The sequence below is a fragment of the Phoxinus phoxinus genome (assembly GCF_949152265.1).
Source record: "Phoxinus phoxinus genome assembly, chromosome: 17".
In the NCBI taxonomy this organism is placed as follows: Eukaryota; Metazoa; Chordata; class Actinopteri; order Cypriniformes; family Leuciscidae; genus Phoxinus; species Phoxinus phoxinus.
The window spans coordinates 30,334,510-30,355,702 of NC_136892.1; the positions used below are offsets into that span (position 1 = coordinate 30,334,510).

Sequence of the window (21,193 nt, forward strand, 5' to 3'; positions counted from 1 at the left end):
TGTCTAAGGGAACGTCTGCCAACTACACCAACTGCAGTAAACGTAGCCTATCATTTGTATAGTTTAAAATGACTTTTAACATTTAAAAACAGACGTTTTCAAATTCCAAAGCTTGTGTAGAAGCTTCCTATTGGCAATACTGACTTAGGCTACAGCTTTCCTGGTAACCTTGAGTAAATTAACTTGTCTAAGAAAATTATTCATAAAAACATATAAATATCAGTTGAGCCTATATGTTTACTTTCTTCAATGACACAGACGAAAATGAAAAGACTATCAGTCAAAGTTCAGATTTAGGAGGGGAAGAAATGGGGCAAGATAAGGAGACTGAGAGAAAAAGAAAGATGAAGATGAGGAGAGAGCAGGTATTGACAAATAATCGAATGCCCACAGACATGGTTTTAAAGCTATTTCTTATCCCTTTTTTTGTTTTTTTTTGGCCTTCAAAAGTCTTAAATTGCACATTTGTAGGTCAGAGAAATCCAAATTTTCACGGGGGATTATGCCCCCCTAGATGGAACTAAATAAAACCCATTTAAATATCAAGTAAATAAGTATTGGGATAGTTGGTGCCCACGGCGAGTCATTTTCCCCCATTGCTCCTACACAAAATTTTGAGGGTTCCGGGAAAATCCCACTTTAACCACTGTATATATATATATATATACACACACTTTTTTTCCCCCTTATTTTTGTAACAATTGGTATATTGATATATTACCATTTTGAATATCAATAACGCTAATCACTTTCTTCATTCCAGTCAGATCATTTTATTATGAAAATTAATATTTGCGCACTGGCATGCTCAGGTAAGATGATGTAATTATAACAGCTCTGTCTGAACCGTCTCGACTTCTTTGCTCGCTTTCATCACTTTCGCTTTTATTCTCGTGCACGGACTCGTTCGCTGAACAGCCAATCAGCGCTCTCTCTCACCGACTACGCCAACGAACACAAGCAAGCCGACAGACACTCATAAACGCCTGACCGTCGGCTTGTTGTGTCCTGGGCTTCATCCATCCATCAGTCTCGTTCTCTCTCTCCCTCATCATTATGAATGTGTTTTCACGATCTCAGAGATGCGGTGAAACTCACTCACCTCCATAGAGCAGCAGAGAACCGCGTCCTCCTTCACCTCCGGAGACTCCAGGAGCTGCAACACAGAACACACTCCTTACTGCAGTGCTTTTAAAAGTGTGCGCTGCAGAGATTGACCAATCACAGTCAAGTATAAGCAAACAGAATTGAATTTCAGAAATTCATCCATCATAATTCAACTCAGCTGTAAAGCAGCTCTACAGAAGTCAATGCTGTTGTTATTCACTTTGAGTCAGTTCAATGTTGATTCCATTCATAAACAGTTTTTCATATTTTTTTTTAGTACATTTAAGCATTTGCAATTTAATCCAATGCATCAAAGATATAATTTGGTGAATAGGGTACAAATATTAACTAATTAATATCACTATATTTTCCCAGTAAATTAATCACAGTAGACATTAGTGCAAGTTTTCTGAAATGTTATGTTTAAATATGCAAATGGTGCATTATCTAATTATATATGCACTAATTTCCATACATTTCCAGAATGGATAAAAATGGCCAGAGGATAAAATTCTTGTTTCATTATGTTGACATATTAAAGGGATCTTTTAATGTTTTCCTTTTCCTTTAGTGTGTAATGTATCTGTGCATGTATACGATCTGCAAAGTTATAAAGCTCAGTGTCGCATAAGGGATTTATAAACACTGATCCAGACCTGCCTAAACCAACTCGATCCAAATCCACAAACGTCTACGTCACACAATATGAAGTATTATCATACAGGTGAAACTCGAAAAATTAGAATATGGTGCAAAAGTTCATTTATTTCAGTGATTCAACTTAAAAGGTGAAACTAATATATTATATAGACTCATTACATGCAAAGTGAGATAGTTGAAATATTTCAAGCCTTTATTTGTTATAATTTTGATGATTATGGCTTACAGCTTATGAAAACCTTTTCACAATATTCTAATTTTGAATTTGGGGTTTTCATAAGCTGTGAGCCATAATCATCAAAATTATAACAAATAAAGGCTTGAAATATCTCACTTTGCATGTAATGAGTCTATATAATATATTAGTTTCACCTTTTAAGTTGAATTACTGAAATAAATGAACTTTTGTTTACAATTCTATTACACCCAATAAACAAAGTAATGAACTTTCTCTCTTTTTATCGATTCATAAATCTATAAATGCTATATGACCAAACTCCTCTCTATAAGCCTTCAGAATATAGATAGAAATAAAACTGTAAAGTTTGGTGCAAGTAAAGCTGTTGGAAGTGGAGATTTCTGACTCACAGTCTTTAAAGTTAAGTATTGCGACTGAAATCTACAGACGCAAAAAAGTGCATTAAATGTGTATTTTGGACGTTTTCTTTACACTAGTCTGAAAGAAAACAAGTTATGGAAGCAAAATAACCCACACTTGTCTGCCTGTAGTGTCTCATGCGTTCCCTGGGACATGAACCCTAATGCTATTAGAATATGCATCTTTAATTTGCAGTTGAACAGACTTCAGCTTTCAGGAGGTCACTGCTGGTAATCCAGATGTATATATAGACCACACATCAACACACGAATCATCTTTCACTTCCTCTTTCACTGTTCCTCATAAACCACCAGCCGACAGACGCCATCGAGACCAATATCACCCGAGTCCGAGTCTCAACCCCAGACAACTGTTGTGACAGACAGAAATGTGCTCAGTCTGACCACAAAAACAGAAGTGAAACTCACTAAACAGGACAAATACACATTATTATTCAGCAACTGAGTCTGATGCAACATTCTCCGTTTCAAAGGGAATTTCAAAACGGAGAAGAGAACTGTAAAAAATATGCAAAGTGCCCCAAAGATGACCAATGCAATGAGACGGAACGAAGAAATCACGAAAAGCAAACAAATAAGCATTTAGTAATGTTCTCAACGTTTAAAAAATAGCAGCTATTCTAATCCTGTGGTCTGGTTTCCCATTTGTCTTTTCCCGTAACAGACACGATTATGTCACTGGACATTATGTAAGAATGTTCTTCTCGTCTTGGCCAACATGTTTGTGTAATGCAAAATTGCTGATTTGACTTGACCCAGACACACACATGAACGGTGTTCAGAATCACGACAGCTCATTAATCATAATGATTCATTCATAAATTAATGCTAATAGTGCTTCTTTTTCCATTTATATTGCTATAGCGTTCTTGTGTGAATGAGAGAGTGACGAAACCGAATTAAACACAGACACTGAACACACATCAAAACTAGACGTGGATTCAATCAGATTCAATAGAGCTGCGCTCAGCCAGCGTTCGGGAAAGTCTAAAGAGAGACTATTAATGATAAACGTTTGGTTTAACTTGACAAATTTATGACACAGATATATTATGATTGTATATTAACATGTGCTTCTCAAAGTTATACTACTACCATTACTACTAATAATAAAATCTATTAAATGTATTATTATTATTAAGAAATATATTGGTTTTATGATATTGCTTAATAATAATAGTTAGAACACTCAATACATATTAATTATTATCATAAAAATATATTGGTTGTAAGATATTGCTCAATAATAATAATAATAATAATAAAGTATTATTATTATTAAAATGATCTTGGTTGTGTGATATTCCTTAAAATGCTGTTTAAAATAACTACTTATAAATATTTCAACATTTTATTATTATTTGTGATGTTGTGAATAATAATAATAATATTATGTATTAAAATATGTATTACTATTATAATAAAAAATACTATTATTTCGAGCAATATCATGCAACTAATATTTTTTCATGTTTTAATTTATACTTTATTTGATAAAAAAAAGGTTTTGTTGTAAATTGATTGTTATACTGTATTTTACTTAGATTACAGTTTGATTAAATTGTTAAAAGTTCTATGAATACATTGCATTAGAGACAATTTTACACAGAATCTAAAAAAAATTCAATAAATGATTTATGGCCCTAAATTAAAAGGTAGCTTATTCTGCAAAGTTATGTTTACATAATTTTTTTTTTTTTACATTAATGCATTTCATTCCTACTGAAGCGTATTGCATTCACTTTGGGGAAAAGTTTTTGCTCTGTTTTTCTGAATTAATGACTTAATTATAAAAAAAAAAAATCTGAATTAATACATTTTATTTCAAGAAAAAAATTCTCATAATTTTGAGATAATTAAGTCATTAATTCAGGAAAACAGAGCAAAAACGTTTTATTCATGAAAAATGATCTCGTAATTCTGAGATAATTTTTCCTCAAGTGAATGCAATACGCTTCCCGTACATTCCCCATTACTGATGATAAATATTGATATAGAATGATATGGAAAACATTTTTTGTGATAATATTTTGGCCATATTGCCCAGCCCAGTTATTAGTGGTGGTAAAGTCAAGCATATATTGCTATACCTTACACACCAAACTTAATGAGACTTAAACACCTCACGCTGAGAGTTCACTTGTACAGCTTTCACACGACTGCAGAAGATTTGTGGACTACTATAATGATGTTCTTTCAGGCCGTTCTGATACGATTGCTCTTGCTACTGAAGGTGGATCTGTGTGTGTGTGTGTGTGTGTGTCTGAAGAGATCTACTGAGACGACTAGCAGAACGCTGGGCGGGAAAAGCACTCAGGCAGTGACACAGGCAGCCCTTTGTGAGGCAGGGGGCCTGCAGGGGCCGGTGGACCGCGCTGATCAAAGCTGACGCGAGCGGGTCTGGATACCGTCTCACAAAACAGCTGACAACCTCCCGCACAAACACACAAAACCAGGAATTTCATTCAAGCAGACTCACTCTCAAAATATACTTTACTTCACGGGTTACCACAACAGCAGTCTCCAAAACATCACAGCAGACGTTTATACAGATCATCGACTTTAAGGGACTTTTCTTCCTAAAGTACACTCATAATGTTACCGTTTACGTTGTGAATATTACAGTATTTATACAATCTGCATCACTCTTTGGTTTTTAAAAGACAATATGACCCCTTTACTTTTGGTCCTGACTCTTAATATAATTAAAGTAAATGTGGCAAGTAGTGATTCTTCAGAGAAAAATGAACCACAAAAAAAGAAAAAAAGGAAGAAGGGGCTTTGCTAACATGAGCAAACGTCAATTAGCTGGATGATAACCAGACGGCAGCGTCTGCGCAGTGCGCTTTGCTCTGTAAAACGTTTGATCTAGTCTAAGGAAAATACAAATGCACAAAAAAACTGTATTTGTTGAGAAAATCAGTGTCAAAATGATAGTACAGCCTGCAGTTAAAGTTAAAGAGTCTTACAGGGTTCACTGATTTCTATGAGTTCCAGTCGTTCCTGATTACTAAACATTTAAAAAGAAATGTATAGATACTTCTGGAACAGATTTCTATTCGTATCTCAGGAGTCAAAACTTGGAATTCAAAGATTTAAACAATTACACTTATTTCCAAAAAAAGCTATACCTACCAGAATAAAAATAAAATAAAAAATAATTGTGTATATATATATATATAGTTCAAAAACAGTTCAAATGTTTGCAGTAAGATTTTTTGGTAACACTTTACTTAAAGCCTGTATGTATAATGCATTATAAAAGGTATTTATAACGTACGTTACAATACATTATATATTTTAATATTTAATTGTAGCCAAAGTTAAAATGCATTTTAATATTCAGATTCCTTGTTGCATCTGAAATTGGTTATTCAGGTTTTAATGCATTATACTTTCTAAAGGTGTGTTCAATTAATAGATAAGTATTATAATGTCTTATGTTTATTTGTATTATTTTATTATGTATTATGTATTATTTTAACTGTGGTTAAAATTATTCACAAGACCAAAAAAATTCATTATAAAGTGCATTACAAGGTATGATTAATGCATTATGTATAAAGGTTTTAGGTGTAATCAAATTTTTTAAAGAAATTAATACTTTTATACAGCAAGGATGCATTAAATTGATCAGAAGTGACAGTAAAGAAAAATAAAGTATAAATGCTGAACTTTTATCATGTTTTAACACCGATTATTTTCAACATTGATAATAATCAGAAATGTTTGATTTGAGCACAAATCTGCATATTATACTGATTTCTGAAGGATCATGTGACACTGAAGACTGGAGTAATGATGCTGAAAATACAGATTTGATCACAGGAATAAATTACAGTGTCAAATATGTTCACATAGAAAACAGCTATTTAAAATAGTAATAATATTTCACAATTTTACTGTTTTTACTGTATTTTTAATCAAATAAATGCAGCCGTGGTGAGCAGAAGAGACTTCTTTAAAATAATCGTACCGACCCCAAACTTTTGAGCGGCATGTATTTTGTATCTCACTATCGACACTGACATGACTTTTCCCAGGACTGTAAGATTTCATTCAATCCATGACATTTACAGCCTTCAAATATATTCCCTAATATCTTCAGGTTTTCCACAACTGTCTTCTCAATCTTTAATGAGATTTCACCTGAACAATAATGGCAAGGAATGAAGGACCCTTACATTCCAGCATATTATAATAGAAAACCCAAGTCCCCAAAAGTCTCTGAATCTATGATAAGATATTCCAGACCTGAATCCATGGCCCGCGGCGTTTGAAGGAGTGAACATGTATATTGGTGTCTAGAGGTTTCTAGTCCTGGTGGTCTCGGGTAATTACTGATGGGGTCTCCTTATGCTGGTCTCCAGGGTAACCGCTGCTTTAAGTCTAGAGTTATATCGTCCATAATGACGTCCCCAGAGAGCAGGAGCAGAGCTCGTGTTACAGAAACCACCTCAAACTAACCTCATATGCGAATACAACTCCACATCAGAATCAACATAATGAAGAACATAGACAAGGCTGTAATTATCTCCCTGAAGACTTCAAAAATTAACATGATCCTACATGGTCAAACTCTCCACTAGCACAGAGACATATTTTGAAGAGGACCTATTATGCCCTTTTAGAAAGTCTTGATTTAGTTTTTTGTGCTCTACTAGAACAGGTTTGCATGCTTGAATGTTCATTATTTTTCTCATATTCTCCATTGTTGCAGCTCCTCTCTTCTCAGTCTGTCAGTAACGCTCGGTTTAGTTCCTGTCTCTATGAAGCCCCTCCTTCTGAAAAGCACACTGTGCTCTGATTGGTCGGCTGGAGCAGGGTGTTGTGATTGGTCAACCACTTCGAGTGTGTTTGGGAAATGCCCCGCTTTCGAACAATGTCTACTTTTCCCCCGCGCTCAAACACTGCAGTTGTAGCTGAGACTAGAAGAGTTCGGTTTGTGTTGTTCATGTCGAGAAGACGCTGTTTTTCTGCTACCAAAGCAAATCCACTTTACAAGGACTGTCCTAAAGACATCAAGTCTCACGCTGGGATTGATACAGACGCAGATTGATACAGAATTGAAAACAGACACCATCATTACTGTACGCATTACTGTCTATGAAGAGCTGAGGAAGATCTGGAGCTGAAATTCAGAATGGTAATGGGCGTTTGGTTTCGATACACACAGTAAGCTGTCGACTAATCGCAACAGACTGGGCCATCTGACCAATCAGAGCAGAGTAGACCAATCAGAGCAGAGTAGACCAATCACAACAGACTGGGCCATCTGACCAATCAGAGCAGAGTAGGCCAATCACAACAGACTGGGACATCTGACCAATCAGAGCAGAGTAGACCAATCAGAGCAGAGTAGACCAATCAGAGCAGAGTAGACCAATCACAACAGACTGGGCCATCTGACCAATCAGAGCAGAGTAGACCAATCAGAGCAGAGTAGACCAATCACAACAGACTGGGCCATCTGACCAATCAGAGCAGAGTAGATCAATCACAACAGACTGGGCCATCTGACCAGTCAGAGCAGACTAGACCAATCAGAGCAGAGTAGACCAATCAGAGCAGAGTAGACCAATCACAACAGACTGGGACATCTGACCAATCAGAGCAGAGTAGGCCAATCACAACAGACTGGGCCATCTGACCAATCAGAGCAGAGTAGGCCAATCACAACAGACTGGGCCATCTGACCAATCAGAGCAGAGTTGACCAATCACAACAGACTGGGCCATCTGACCAATCAGAGCAGAGTAGACCAATCACAACAGACCGTGCCGTTTGACCAATCAGAGCAGGCTCGTGGAAAGGAGGGGTTTAAAGAGACCCGATCCTTTATCGACTGTTGCAGACACTGTGAGAAAAGAGCTGATGCTGGTCGGATATTATGAGAAAATTAAAGTGTTTCTAAACCTTGAATGCATGTAAACCTGTTGTAGGAGAATCCAAAACAAAATGAGTAACCTTTAAAATAGCATAATAGAGGCACTTTAATATGCAAATATTGCATCTATAAAATCACAAACACAAACTTCAGCTATCCTACTGCAATTTGCATCTTACATTTTCTCTCTCAACACTAGATACAATTTAAAAGCTTTCCAAATCTATTAATGAATAGTGTAGATTTAGTATATTTGATGCAAGCAGGTAAAAGTGATGGAAATGCACAAAAGAATCCAACAAAAGGGTTTGAGAAGATCAGAGATGCGTCCAACCCTTCAGCTCAAGCAGCTTTCAGATGAACAACAGACGCTCTCTTTTCTCCCTCCCTGCATTCATCCTGTCTTTTATGATCTCCCACACCCTCAGCGCTCCACATACACCTGTCAGCTCCACACTACAGCTGGATCACCTGTAATTACCCAACCTGCTCTGCCGGTCCACACAACACACACTTCACACACCTGGCGGAGACGTAATCGCTGTCACACACCGACACAAAGTGCCTGTTCAGACTCCGGGACCATCGTGTCGGGACGTGCCGATACGAGAGCCGAACGGGATGTTAATCCGGCTGCGATCCTGAATAGCGGCATTCATACGGCACAAACACACACTGAACTCTCACCCAGATCACGACTCTTTGATGTGGAGCTGCCGAAGAATCAAACTTTGGCTTTTGACGGATCACGTCTGTCATCAGCTGAACAACTGACAGGATTCAGCCCAGACAGGGAAGCCCTATTCACCAGCGGGCACTTCACGAGACAAAGATCATCTTTAAGTCTCAAAGGGGTCGGATAATGAAATTTTTTTTTTTTTTTAAATGAGTTTGATGTATTGTGAAAAAAAAACTAAGTTTCACAAAGCAAAACTACCTTGCATGTAGAGCTGATTAATGATTAATCGAAAAAGAACCGAAAATAAAAATTAAGTGCACCACTTTCCAAACTTGTAAAAACCACCTAAATAAAAGCTTGATGGTTTAAAGTTTGAAAAAGAAGAAATTAAGAATTAGAATTGTAACAATTGCACCATAAAAATATGTATGTAAAAATATTATTATTTTAGAGTGAAAATATTACAATAGGAATGTCGTGTTTTCATATTTTTATTTTGTAATAATAATAGCAATATTATTATTGTTAATAATAATAATTTATCACACTCATATATATAAAACATTTTTTGTCCAAATTTTGCAGCCCTACAAATTTAAATCGCATTTTAGAAATGAAAATGACTTTCTCTAAATCGTGCAGCCCTACTTCTGAGTTACTGGAATTCAGCTGAAAAATATAAAAAAATAAAAGATTTCCGGTCATCAGATAAACACACAACCATTCACATTTACATGTCAACAACACATATTCAGTGTTCAGCAACATGTTCAGTTATAGTGAGTTAATGCGTAGGAAATAAACATTAGCATTGCTAAACAGCAGAAGATTTAAAGGGGTCCTATTGTGATTTTTTTAAATATTTTCAACGTTCTTTAGTGTGTAATGTTGCTGTTTGAGAATTAAAAAGCTCTGCAAAGTTACAAAGTCTCTACAGCAGGAGTTGTTCTGAATTCTCCATGTTTAGCATAATAACGGAGATGCACACAGAATCAGCGCTGTTCGTCACTAGATAGTGCGCGACTAGTGCAGTTGCGGAGCCTACGCTGATTTAGTAGACTGAGAATAAGTAGCGTCATAGAGTTGAACCAGCCGTTCTGACTGGAAAGTTCGCGGGATTGCTTGCATTATAAGGACATTGTACGAGTAAAGGACAAGTAAGTCCAGTGTTATTTGAATAATAATGTTATATTGCAAGTGGATTTGTTGTGGATAGTGTTTATAAGTTTATGCATCTATATTAAGCGGCCATTTACCACACGTGAATTGCATGCTGTATTATATGCCGTCAATCCTTTGAAGTTTAAATAGCGATCGTTATAATTTGTATAAGGAAGCATATACTTTATGTTGAGTTTTACATTTATATCTACAATGTAACATTTACGTGATTTATGTTGATTACTTTTATTTCTTTCATTGTTTAGAAAACCTTGCACATGTCCATCTATATTGATGCCAAAGCAATCATTAAAATGCTATCATCTATCCATGACTCTGAGTTCTCTGACAAGAACACTGTGGCGGTCAGTGCACATTGATCCAGCTAAAACAAAATATAACAGGAGTTATTCTCTATATCAGTAGCTAAGTTTCCATCCATTTGTCAATCGAATTATCAGAAGTTCGGTAAAAAAACTCATGCGAATAAAGCTGGTGAAAGTGTGTTTCCATCCAACGGCTTTAAAGCCAATAAAAACCTGTGCGTAATGACATCACATGCTGTTTTGCGATCAAATTGGTTTATCGAATTGATTTGAGACATTTTAAGGTGTTTCCATTCATTTTCGCACTGAATCGCACAACATTCAAGCCAACATTTGCGAACAAAATGCAATTCATTATTTATTGGGCAAATAACGTTTCCATCAGCGTTTATCGCATAAGCCGTATATCGATCAAGATAAAATCCGATGAGACCGAACGCATTTCATTTGAGTCGATATTCATGAAATTCAATAGAATTTTACTGTTTCCATAAGGCATTTTTCATTCGATATCTCTTCATTCGGATAAAAACGTGTGGATGGAAACATAGCTACTGTCTGACAAGCGATCGACTAATCACAACGCAAGCTCCAGTCGACCAATCAGAGCACAGTGTGCTCTTAAGAAGGAGGGGCTTCATAGAGACAGGAAGTAAACAGAGCGTTACTGACAGACTGGGAAGAGAGGAGCCGCAACAATGGAGAATATGAGAAAAATAATGTGTTTTGAACATTCAAGCATGAAAACCTGTTCTTGTAGAGCCCAAAAATAAATCAAGACTTTGTAAAAGGGCATAATATGTCTCGTTTAAATGATAAGAGTAAAATGTGTAGGAATTTGTTTTGATATTTTGATCTCTTTGTTTGTTTCATGTGACATTTTAATCTCACATCTATCCAAGCGAGATCGAGAGAGACGACGCACAGTAAATCTGAGGTCAGAGTAACAGTGTTTTATCCGAGTGGATTCTACACACAGCGCTTCCCTTCTTTGGCCTGCAGTGGATGAGGTGTGTGTCGTGTACCTCTCGTAAGCAGGAGTAGATGGGACACACCAGCACTCTGAACGGCTCTCCAGCGCTGCTCCTCATGGTGCCGAACACTTCACACAGAAACGTGATGAAGCCCAGCCAGCTCTCCACGTCTGTCTGCTGGAGCTCCTCACGACGCTTGAAGTCCCTCTGCAGAGAAACACACACAACACTTCTGAAATGCACAACACACTTCTGAAAGATTTGGAAAAAAGTCTGTTCTGCTCACCAAGGCTATTTGGTGATAAATCAATTTGATCAAAAATACAGTAAAAGAAGTAATATTTTATTATTACAAATATTAAAAGAACCATTTTCTATTTGAATTTAATTTGTCTTAAAATGTAATTTATTCCTGTGAGTTTTCAGCATCATTACTTCAGTCTTCAGGGTCACTGTTTTGCTGCAATCAAATATTATTGGTGCTCAATTATTAATAATGGTTCTTATCATCAATGTTTTTCAAACTTAATATTTGATATGTTTAATATTTTTGTGGAAAACGTGATGCATTTTTTTCAGGGGTCTTGATGAATAGAAAGTTCATTTAAAAGTTTATTTGAAATACAATCTTTTGTAACATTATAAATGTATTTACTGTCAATTTTGATCAGTTTAATGATGGTTTCAACATTGATAATAATCAGAAATGTTTTTTTGAGCATCAAATCATCATATTATACTGATTTCTGAAGGATCATGTGACACTGAAGACTGGAGTAATAATGCTAAAAAAAAATACAGCTTTGATCACAGAAATAAATTACACTTTAATATATATTCAGATAGAAAATGGTTTATTTTAAATTGTAATAATATTTCACAATATTACTGATTTTACAACCAATAAATGCAGCAGTGGTGAGCATATGAGACTTCTTTTTACATCCATTAAAATTCCCAGCATGCCTGACTCATCATGATACAAGTGCACATAAAAATCAAAAAGACTTTCTCTCTCTCATACACACACACACACACACACACACACACACACACACACACACACACACACACACACACACACACACACACACACACACACACACACACACACACACACACACACACACACACACACACACACACACACACACACAGTTCTGCGATAAGCCGTCTGTGTGTTTGTGGCAGATTGCTAAATGAGTCGGCGCAGACATGTCCTTTCACAAGGGTCAGAGACGCTTGCATCTGTGTGTATCTGTTACATAATATCGTCAGAACGAAAGCGTCTGCTCTCGCGTCATACGGGTGAAGAGCACCGGTTTATGTGAGGACGAACCGGATGATTCATCCACCTCAACACACACTCAAACTCCAGACTGATGCCTGAGACACACTTAAAGGGGCTACTACATGCTAAAAGGCAAAAAAGAGATGTGTGTATCATGACTTTATCCGTTTAAACAATTACACTTCTGTTCAACAGTGATGTTTTCTGTTTGCTGCATTCAAGTGATCAAAAGTGACAGTAAAGACATTTATAATGTTACAAAAGATTTCTATTTCAAATGAATGCTGTTCTATTAATCAAAAAACCTTTCCATAAAAATATTACTAAACAAGTATATGTCAAACACACAGAAAGTTTGCCTTTTTTTGTAGATACTAAGTAATGCTACTGTAATACATGATATAAAATCAGAAAAAATACTATTCATTATTATTTTGTATATATTTTTTAAGTTTGATTGTAATAGATGGCTTTAGTACTTTTCCTTCACGATCCTGTTATTGACATCTGCAGCATGGGGTTTGTTTGCGACGGAGCGTTTGTTGGTCTGTGTGTGTGTGTGTGTTGTGCGTGTGGGTTGTGCATGTGTGTTGTGCATGTGTGTGTGTGTGTGGTGCGTGTGTGTGTGTGTGGTGCGTGTGTGTTGGTGTTGTGTGTGTGTTGCGTGCGTGTGTGTGTGTGTGGTGCGTGTGTGTTGCGTGTGTGTGTGGTGCGTGTGTGAGTGTTGTGTGTGTGTGTAGAGCAGGATGTGTGTTTTGGCCGCACCAGCAGCAGGTCAGAGTTCTGGTATCACATCACTGTGAGTCTAACAGTCAGTTCCCAAAAACAATGACAAAATACTTAGAGCTTTACCACCAAAAGCAGCGTACAGACAGACTGACCCCAAACAACAGAGCCAGAGACACGGCACACACACTTCTGCAGTACGGCTCCCTGCAGAGTTAATAATACACTAACAAATTAAAAAGGGTCGTATATTAAAAGCATTACGTGTTTTATCACCCAGAACTAACTGAAATAAGTTACTAAACAATAAATTACTAAAACTGAAATAAAAAATAAATAAATGAAAGCTATATATACGCATTTCATATATATAAAATACATATGTATGTATGTCAGACTACTGTTCGGACTACACCTACAACTAAATGCCATTGGGATGCCATGCTCCCTCATAGACTACTGGCATTAGGAATACATATTTACCATTAAGAGCACATCAAAATATCATCAGCTGAATAAAAATAAATAAAAAAATGAATCTGGTTTTGCATAAACAAGATTGGTGACTAGATATTCACTGTTTTCAGTAATGCCCTTCCTAAACATATTTTTGAAACATATACAGTACACACACACACACACACACACACACACACAATTACTAATACTTTAAAATTTAAATGTAAACTGAACTTAAAAAATAAAATTAAGCTATATATATATATATATATATATATATATATTTTAACAAAAATTTAAATGAATACAAAAAAAATTTATTTAAAAAAAAAAGCTGATTCAAAGGATTATAATTGAAAATAATACTAAAATAATGTTGGTCCACACATAACCTGTAAAGTTAGTTTTTATTTGTTACTAAAAATTATATTATTATTGTATGTGCCAATTTTATGGTGTCATTTGGAAATTGAAATTGATTATAAGGAAAAGAGCAGCCAGGGTTTCCATTTTACACAAATGAGAGTGAGTAAATATGGAGTCAAAATAGGGCCATATATATCTGCAAAATAAAACAATGTTTCGCAAAAAAAAAAAAAAGTTTTGCAAAAAAAAAAATGTTTTGCAAAAAAAAAAAATGTTTTGCAAAAAAAAAAAATGTTTTGCAAAAAAAAAATATGTTTTGCAAATAAAAATAGAGTATTGAGGAAAAAAAATGTTTTTTTTGCAAGTAAAATAAAATAATTGCAAAAGAAAAGTTAACCACTGAGAGAAAAAATAAAGTTTAGCAAAGTAAAACTTCAGCAGCATTGACTGCAACACATATTTCCCTTTGCGCCGCTCCTTTAAATCCGCGTTTCTGTCATCCGTGCCTCTGCGGCGCACGCTTTCCTTTGCGCTTCCTTTTTCTTTGCGCCTCGCTTTGTGTCCCTGATTTGACGTGGGGGGTGGGGTCAAGAGGTTGGGGTGTGTACAAGGGACGAAGGCGCGTCCTTCTCGCCTACGTCATCAGCGCGAGCCCCAGACCGAGTGGATCGATCGAAATGGCGGATGGGTGATGGATCACAGGTATGTATTATTGATAGCTTTCTTATTATTATTATTAGACTCCTATATTATTAATAACAGATACTGCTAAATACCACCCTCTAGCCGGTCTGAAGTATCTGTTATTAATAATATAGGAGTCTAATAATAATAATAAGAAAGCTATCAATAATACATACCTGTGATCCATCACCCGCATGTCTCTGCTCCGTAGAGTTGTGACGTTCGCGAACGAACCGATTCTTTTGAACGGCTCATAAACATGAACGATGGGAGCCGAGTCGCGGCTGGAGGGGAGCCGTTCTTTGTCGTTCTTTTTTTCCTATGCGTGTTTCACACAGATGCACACAAAGGCTGTGTTTACACTTGGCATTAACATGCGATCACCATGATCTGATCAAGCAGATCGGATCATTAGCCAATCAGGACACCGTGCGTTTACATTTGTTCATATTAACAAATGTATCTGGATAACTGATCGGATTTCTGTTTCCTGCATAATATTTAAATTATGTCTGTAGCACGACACCAATAAGATAATACAAATTAAGCAATGTCCCAATTGCTTTCACTCACTCACTTTACTTTCCTGTGCAATCTCCATCCTTAAATCAAATTACGTTTTTTGAATGAAGGAATATTTCCAGAGTTGATCATACATAACCATATAAGTTACATCATCGATCATCGGGTGATGTCCTATTTGCAAAGTTTACAGTAGTAATAGTGGATTGTATGTAGACATTTCCATTTTATTTATTCTAATTTCATCTACAGTATATATTTAAAACTTTAAATATTTTTTGTTTTTTATCAAAATGTTCTTGTGTGGAAGTGTTTGTAGTAAAAGCTGTTTTGCACAGAAATTCATTGCAGCCGGCTTTGTTTTTGATGTTTATTTGTGAGTAACGTTAGGTATTGTATGAATAACATAAGTCAACATAGCTTTACACATACACACACTTTGTACTAAAGGTAAATCCAAAATAGTGATGTCACTTCCTAAGCAGAGGGATGTTGTGCAATGGAATATAGTCCACACATGACAAATGAGGTAATAATCAATATTTCAGAATAATTCAACTATTGGTGTGTGATATCTGAGTTTTAATTATTTGACTACAAATCTCACCTCATCATTCCTCCCAGTGAGGATAAACTAAGATGCTCCCAAGCTGGCTTCTTAAAACTGACTAAATATTTAAAAAGAGCCAAAAGAGCCGTTCTTTTGAACGGCTCTTTGAAAGGAACGGATCCCCTCAAAGAGCCATAAATCCCATCACTACTGCTCCGCCATTTCGATCGATCCACTCGGTCTGGGGCTCGCGCTGATGACGTAGGCGAGAAGGACGCGCCTTCGTCCCTTGTACACACCCCAACCTCTTGACCCCACCCCCCACGTCAAATCAGGGACACAAAGCGAGGCGCAAAGAAAAAGGAAGCGCAAAGGAAAGCGTGCGCCGCAGAGGCACGGATGACAGAAACGCGGATTTAAAGGAGCGGCGCAAAGGGAAATATGTGTTGCAGTCAATGCTGCTGAAGTTTTACTTTGCTAAACTTTATTTTTTCTCTCAGTGGTTAACTTTTCTTTTGCAATTATTTTATTTTACTTGCAAAAAAGCATTTTTTTTCTCAATACTCTATTTTTATTTGCAAAACATTTTTTTTTTTTGCAAAACATTTTTTTTTTTTGCAAAAATTTTTTTTTTTTTTTGCAAAACATTTTTTTTTTTTGCAAAACATTTTTTTTTTTTTGCGAAACATTGATTTATTTTGCAGATATATATGGCCCTATTTTGACTCCATAAGTAAATGATGAAAAGTACATTTCTTCAGAGTATATTGATCAGCTTTCAGAAAGATTGGGGAAACTCCTAACTTTTCAAATGAGGTGAAAGTGTTTGGGGCCTAAAGTGTCCCTTTTGTCCAATGAGGAAATTGTACAGGGTCACTCGGCTGGATTGCACAGATGAATCACATCCTGAAGCCCTCGAGAAAAAGAGGAAGAAGAGAAACAGAGAGAACGCAGACACAAAAGAGGAACGAAAGAGTTGAGATGGATGTGGTCGAGCATCAGGTGAGATGACATTTGCAGAATGTCCTTCTGAGTGACAGCTAGCCACTGTAAAGCGTGCAATCTGATTGGTCCTCAGAGACAGCACTGACCAATAGGAGAGAACCTGCAGAACATGAACGTGATGAAATAAGTAACGGACATTCAGTCCTTACCTGTAACATGTTGAGTAGGAGAGAGCGGAACTTGGTGCCTTCCACCATGAACAGAGCCATCTTGTCGCAGAGTTTGGCGGCCGTGGCGGCGAAGCTTCGGTCGCTGACGGCCTTGCTGTAAATGGTGAGCACGATCTGGTTCAGCGTCTCCTCCGAGTCGGCCGAGTTCTGCGCCTCCTCCATGAACGAGGTGAGCTGCACCTCCACGCCACTGCTGTTGTTTTTCATGCTGTTTAGAATCTCTAACAATCTGTCCATTCGGTTACGCTGAGGTCCGGCCGTCGCCACGAGAACTTCCTCCTGCCAATCAGAGTACAGTGAGAATGGTCATGTGACTTGGAACATTGAGGAACGGTGTGGTTAAAAAGTTTGGGGTCACTAATACTTTTATTCACCAAGCTTGCATTAAATAAATCAAAAGTGGCATTCATATCTATCCATCTATCCATCCATCTATCTATCATTCAGCTGTCCTGCAGTCTATACATCCATCCCTCTATCTATCCTTCTATCTATCCATCCATCCCTCTACCTATTCATCCATCCATCCATCCATCCATCCATCTACCTATCTATCTATCCATCCCTCGCTCCATCTATCTATCCATCCCTCCATCTATTCATCCATCCATCCATCCATATACCTATCTATCTATCTATCTATCCATCCCTCCCTCCATCTATCTATCTATCCATCTATTCATCCATCCATCTATCCATCCATCCATCCATCCATCTACCTATCTATCCATCCCTCCATCTATCTATCTATCCATCCATCCCTCTACCTATTCATCCATCCATCCATCCATCCATCCATCTACCTATCTATCTATCCATCCCTCGCTCCATCTATCTATCCATCCCTCCATCTATTCATCCATCCATCAATCCCTCCCTCCATCCATCCATCCCTTTTCAAAACTTTCAAACAAAACCATCAAACCAACTTTGCTTTTCTAGTAAATAGGAAACTGAGTTACAATAATATAAATACAGTAATATGGATTTCATTTACCGGGTAATTTTACTTCTAATTCCTCGCCCTCATGCCTCAGTGGCACTTCTGCATTTAACTAAATCAATTTGAATTCAGTTTCAGGAACTAAACTGGGATTTAAAAGCACCTTCTCTTTCAATCTCCTCCTCAGTCTCTCTTTCGACGACTGTAGTAAGCAGATCTTCCCGCTCTCCGTCTTCTCCTCCTTGTCTTCTTTCTTCCTCTCCTCTTTCGCAGGCTCGTCCTTCGCTCCTCTCTCTGTGGGGGGCTCCGGCTCCTCGTGTTTTACATTCTCTGTCTCTTTGGTATTGCGTGTGAGGCCCCTGTCGGCCCCCGAGGGCCCTTGACTGAAACTGTTCGTCAGGTGTTTGGGATGCTGATGCCAGCGCCGGTTCTGGCTGTAGCCGTGATGTGGCCCGCCCTGCCGCCCGCCCTGGTTCTGCTGGCCCTGGTAACCCCGCCCTCCGTGCTTCATGCCGGCACCTGATTGGTGCTCAGCGTTGGGCTGTTGCATCTGATTGGGCTGTTGTTGCTGCTGCTGAAGAGGAGGATTCTGGGATTTCCCACCAGGCCCTCCTCCTCCAGGCAGGCGCTGCGGTCTCCTAGAAAAAAGAAAGAAAAAAACCCTGTTATTATCAATGTCACCGAGTGCTTCTTGCCCATGCAAACACTGTGTTGTGTGTGGTTTCCAGGGTGTTGCTAGGCGGTTGCTAAGGTGTTCTGAAGGATTTTTTTTGTGATTGAGAGTGATCTGGGTAGTTGCTAGGGTTGTTGCCAGTGTGTATTCGCTAAATAACTGGTAAGGTGTTCAAAGCAGTAGTCATACATTGTTATGCAGTTGCTAAGGTGTTCTGGGTAGTTGCCAGGATGTTGCCAAGCAGTAGCTAGGATGCTCTGTGTGGTTAATACACAAGTAAATACACACAACAAACAAATAAATAAATAAATACAGAAAAACAAACAAAAATACAAATAAATCAAATCAAACAACCAAAAATACACACAAATAAATATAACATTGTGTACACAAATTACATAAAAAATACACAGATTCTGTTGGACAATGCAGGACAACAAACACATAATTTGAAGAGCATTCCGGGTGTTTAAGTAAAAATAAATAAATAAAGAAATAAATAGGCAAAGAAATAAACGCATAAAATATATTCATAAGTACACAAATAAATAAATAAGTGTACTTTTTCTCTATATATCCCAATCATATGTTAACAAACATGTATTCATTACTAATACATTATTATCTAACTGTGTGATTTGTATATGTACATTTCTGAAACGTGGCTCTGATAACAGATCACTCTAAATTGTAATGTAGACGTGCACTTTCTGTAAAGCTGCTTTGAAACAATATGTATTGTGAAAATAGCTATACAAATAAATGTAAATTGAATTGAAAAATTAAATTAAAAAAACTAAGTTTTCTTAATTGTTCTACTATTTTGATAATAGAGACATCCACACCACAAATATAACGATAACCATAGAGAAAAACCATATTTCCAGAATGATTTTCAGCTGATGAACAATAGAAACATTAACAGTCAACAGAATGTCATCATGTGCCGGTGTGGACATCACATTACAGTTATCATCTTAGTGTGAACAGGCCTTAACCCCAAATATGAGCATTAATAATAGTGATGATTGACTTAAACACCACTACTAATAACTGCAGCCACACAGAGTGTGTTTGTGAGTGTGTGTAATGATTTACGACAGATGTGAGTCAGTGTGTAATCACCCAGATCTCCATGTTTGCAGCAGTCTGACGGGACGATCTATCTTCACCAGTCATCCAGACCAACACTGGATTACGGCTTTACATTCACACACGCCTGTGTGTACATTACATGTGTTTGCACACATATAGACACGCTGACATGTGCTGTCTGCGTCCGCATGCATCACGAGCACTGAATGCATTACTGCACGTTATGTGTGTGTCATTAATCATTACGTGTGTGTGAACAAATGTTAGCATCACTGACGGCAATAATCAGAAAAGACAATATTTGGATTCAAGTCATTCAAACAAGTTACAAATTGCACAAACAAAATGTAATGAACTCTATCCAAGTTAAGTGCAAATTTAGTATAAATCGCATTTCTCAGGCGTCACTGAAAGCAAAATCCTGCATAAAGCAACAACAATAAAAATCCAAGCCAATCTAGACATATTCAGGATTTAGGACCAATGAGATTTTACTAAACAAAAACCAACTTGTACAGCAACATATGTTAATATAGAATTCAATAAATGTATATAAAGACTGATTATAAAACCGATAGTTCTGGTCCTTGATTCTGATTGGTTGAGCCTGTGACCTCATTACATCAGTATTATTGCACCACTGCATCTATATATATATATATATATATATATATATATATATATATATATACATATATATATAAAAAAAATATATATATATGGACTAACCTTTTTATAAAATCAATAAGCCCTGTGAAGCCGTTGTTAGGCGATTTATGCTTTATGTATTTGAATTGCATATAAAATGTCCATACATTTGGATTATACAGTTTTAACTAACAAAATTTAATGTGATGCATATTTTTCATATTTTTATATGCATAAATAAATAAAATAGGTAAGAAACGGGTAATATTTCTGTCATGGCATAAATGATTAACTATTTACATAGTTGATTTCTTTCAAATAATAAATATATTTTCATTTATGCTTAGAATCAGCATAAACCTGTTAGTTGTGAAAACAATTAAATGTCTTGAAATAAAAAGTATGAGCACTGTTAAAATACAAGCAACTGTGGAACAAGCAATATTCAATTAGTTAAAATGTATTGAAAGATTGAAAGAGATTGATTAAATGATGAAAAAATAAACCTGATTACTGTGTATTTAAAGTCAAGTCAAGAATATTTGTATAGCGCTTTTCACAATACAGATTGTATCAAAGCAGCTTCACAGTATTAAATTAAAATAATAATAAAACGTCCATGTTTGGTAATGCTAATCAATAGTATTAT

At 36.6% G+C, this 21,193-nt stretch overlaps 1 protein-coding gene across 1 annotated transcript in view; it reads right to left on the reverse strand.

Moving 5' to 3' along the window:
* Positions 1 to 694: 694 nt before the first annotated feature.
* Positions 695 to 21,193, reverse strand: part of ctif (CBP80/20-dependent translation initiation factor) — a 70,624-nt gene continuing 50,125 nt past the window's right edge. The window contains exons 9-12 of the mRNA XM_079584980.1: positions 18,292 to 18,766; positions 17,165 to 17,464; positions 11,464 to 11,619; positions 695 to 1,156 (exon numbers count right to left, since the gene is read on the reverse strand). Of these exons, the coding sequence (XP_079441106.1) occupies positions 1,055 to 1,156; positions 11,464 to 11,619; positions 17,165 to 17,464; positions 18,292 to 18,766 (1,033 nt within the window). The 3' untranslated portion in view covers positions 695 to 1,054. The remainder of the gene's footprint in view (positions 1,157 to 11,463; positions 11,620 to 17,164; positions 17,465 to 18,291; positions 18,767 to 21,193) is intronic.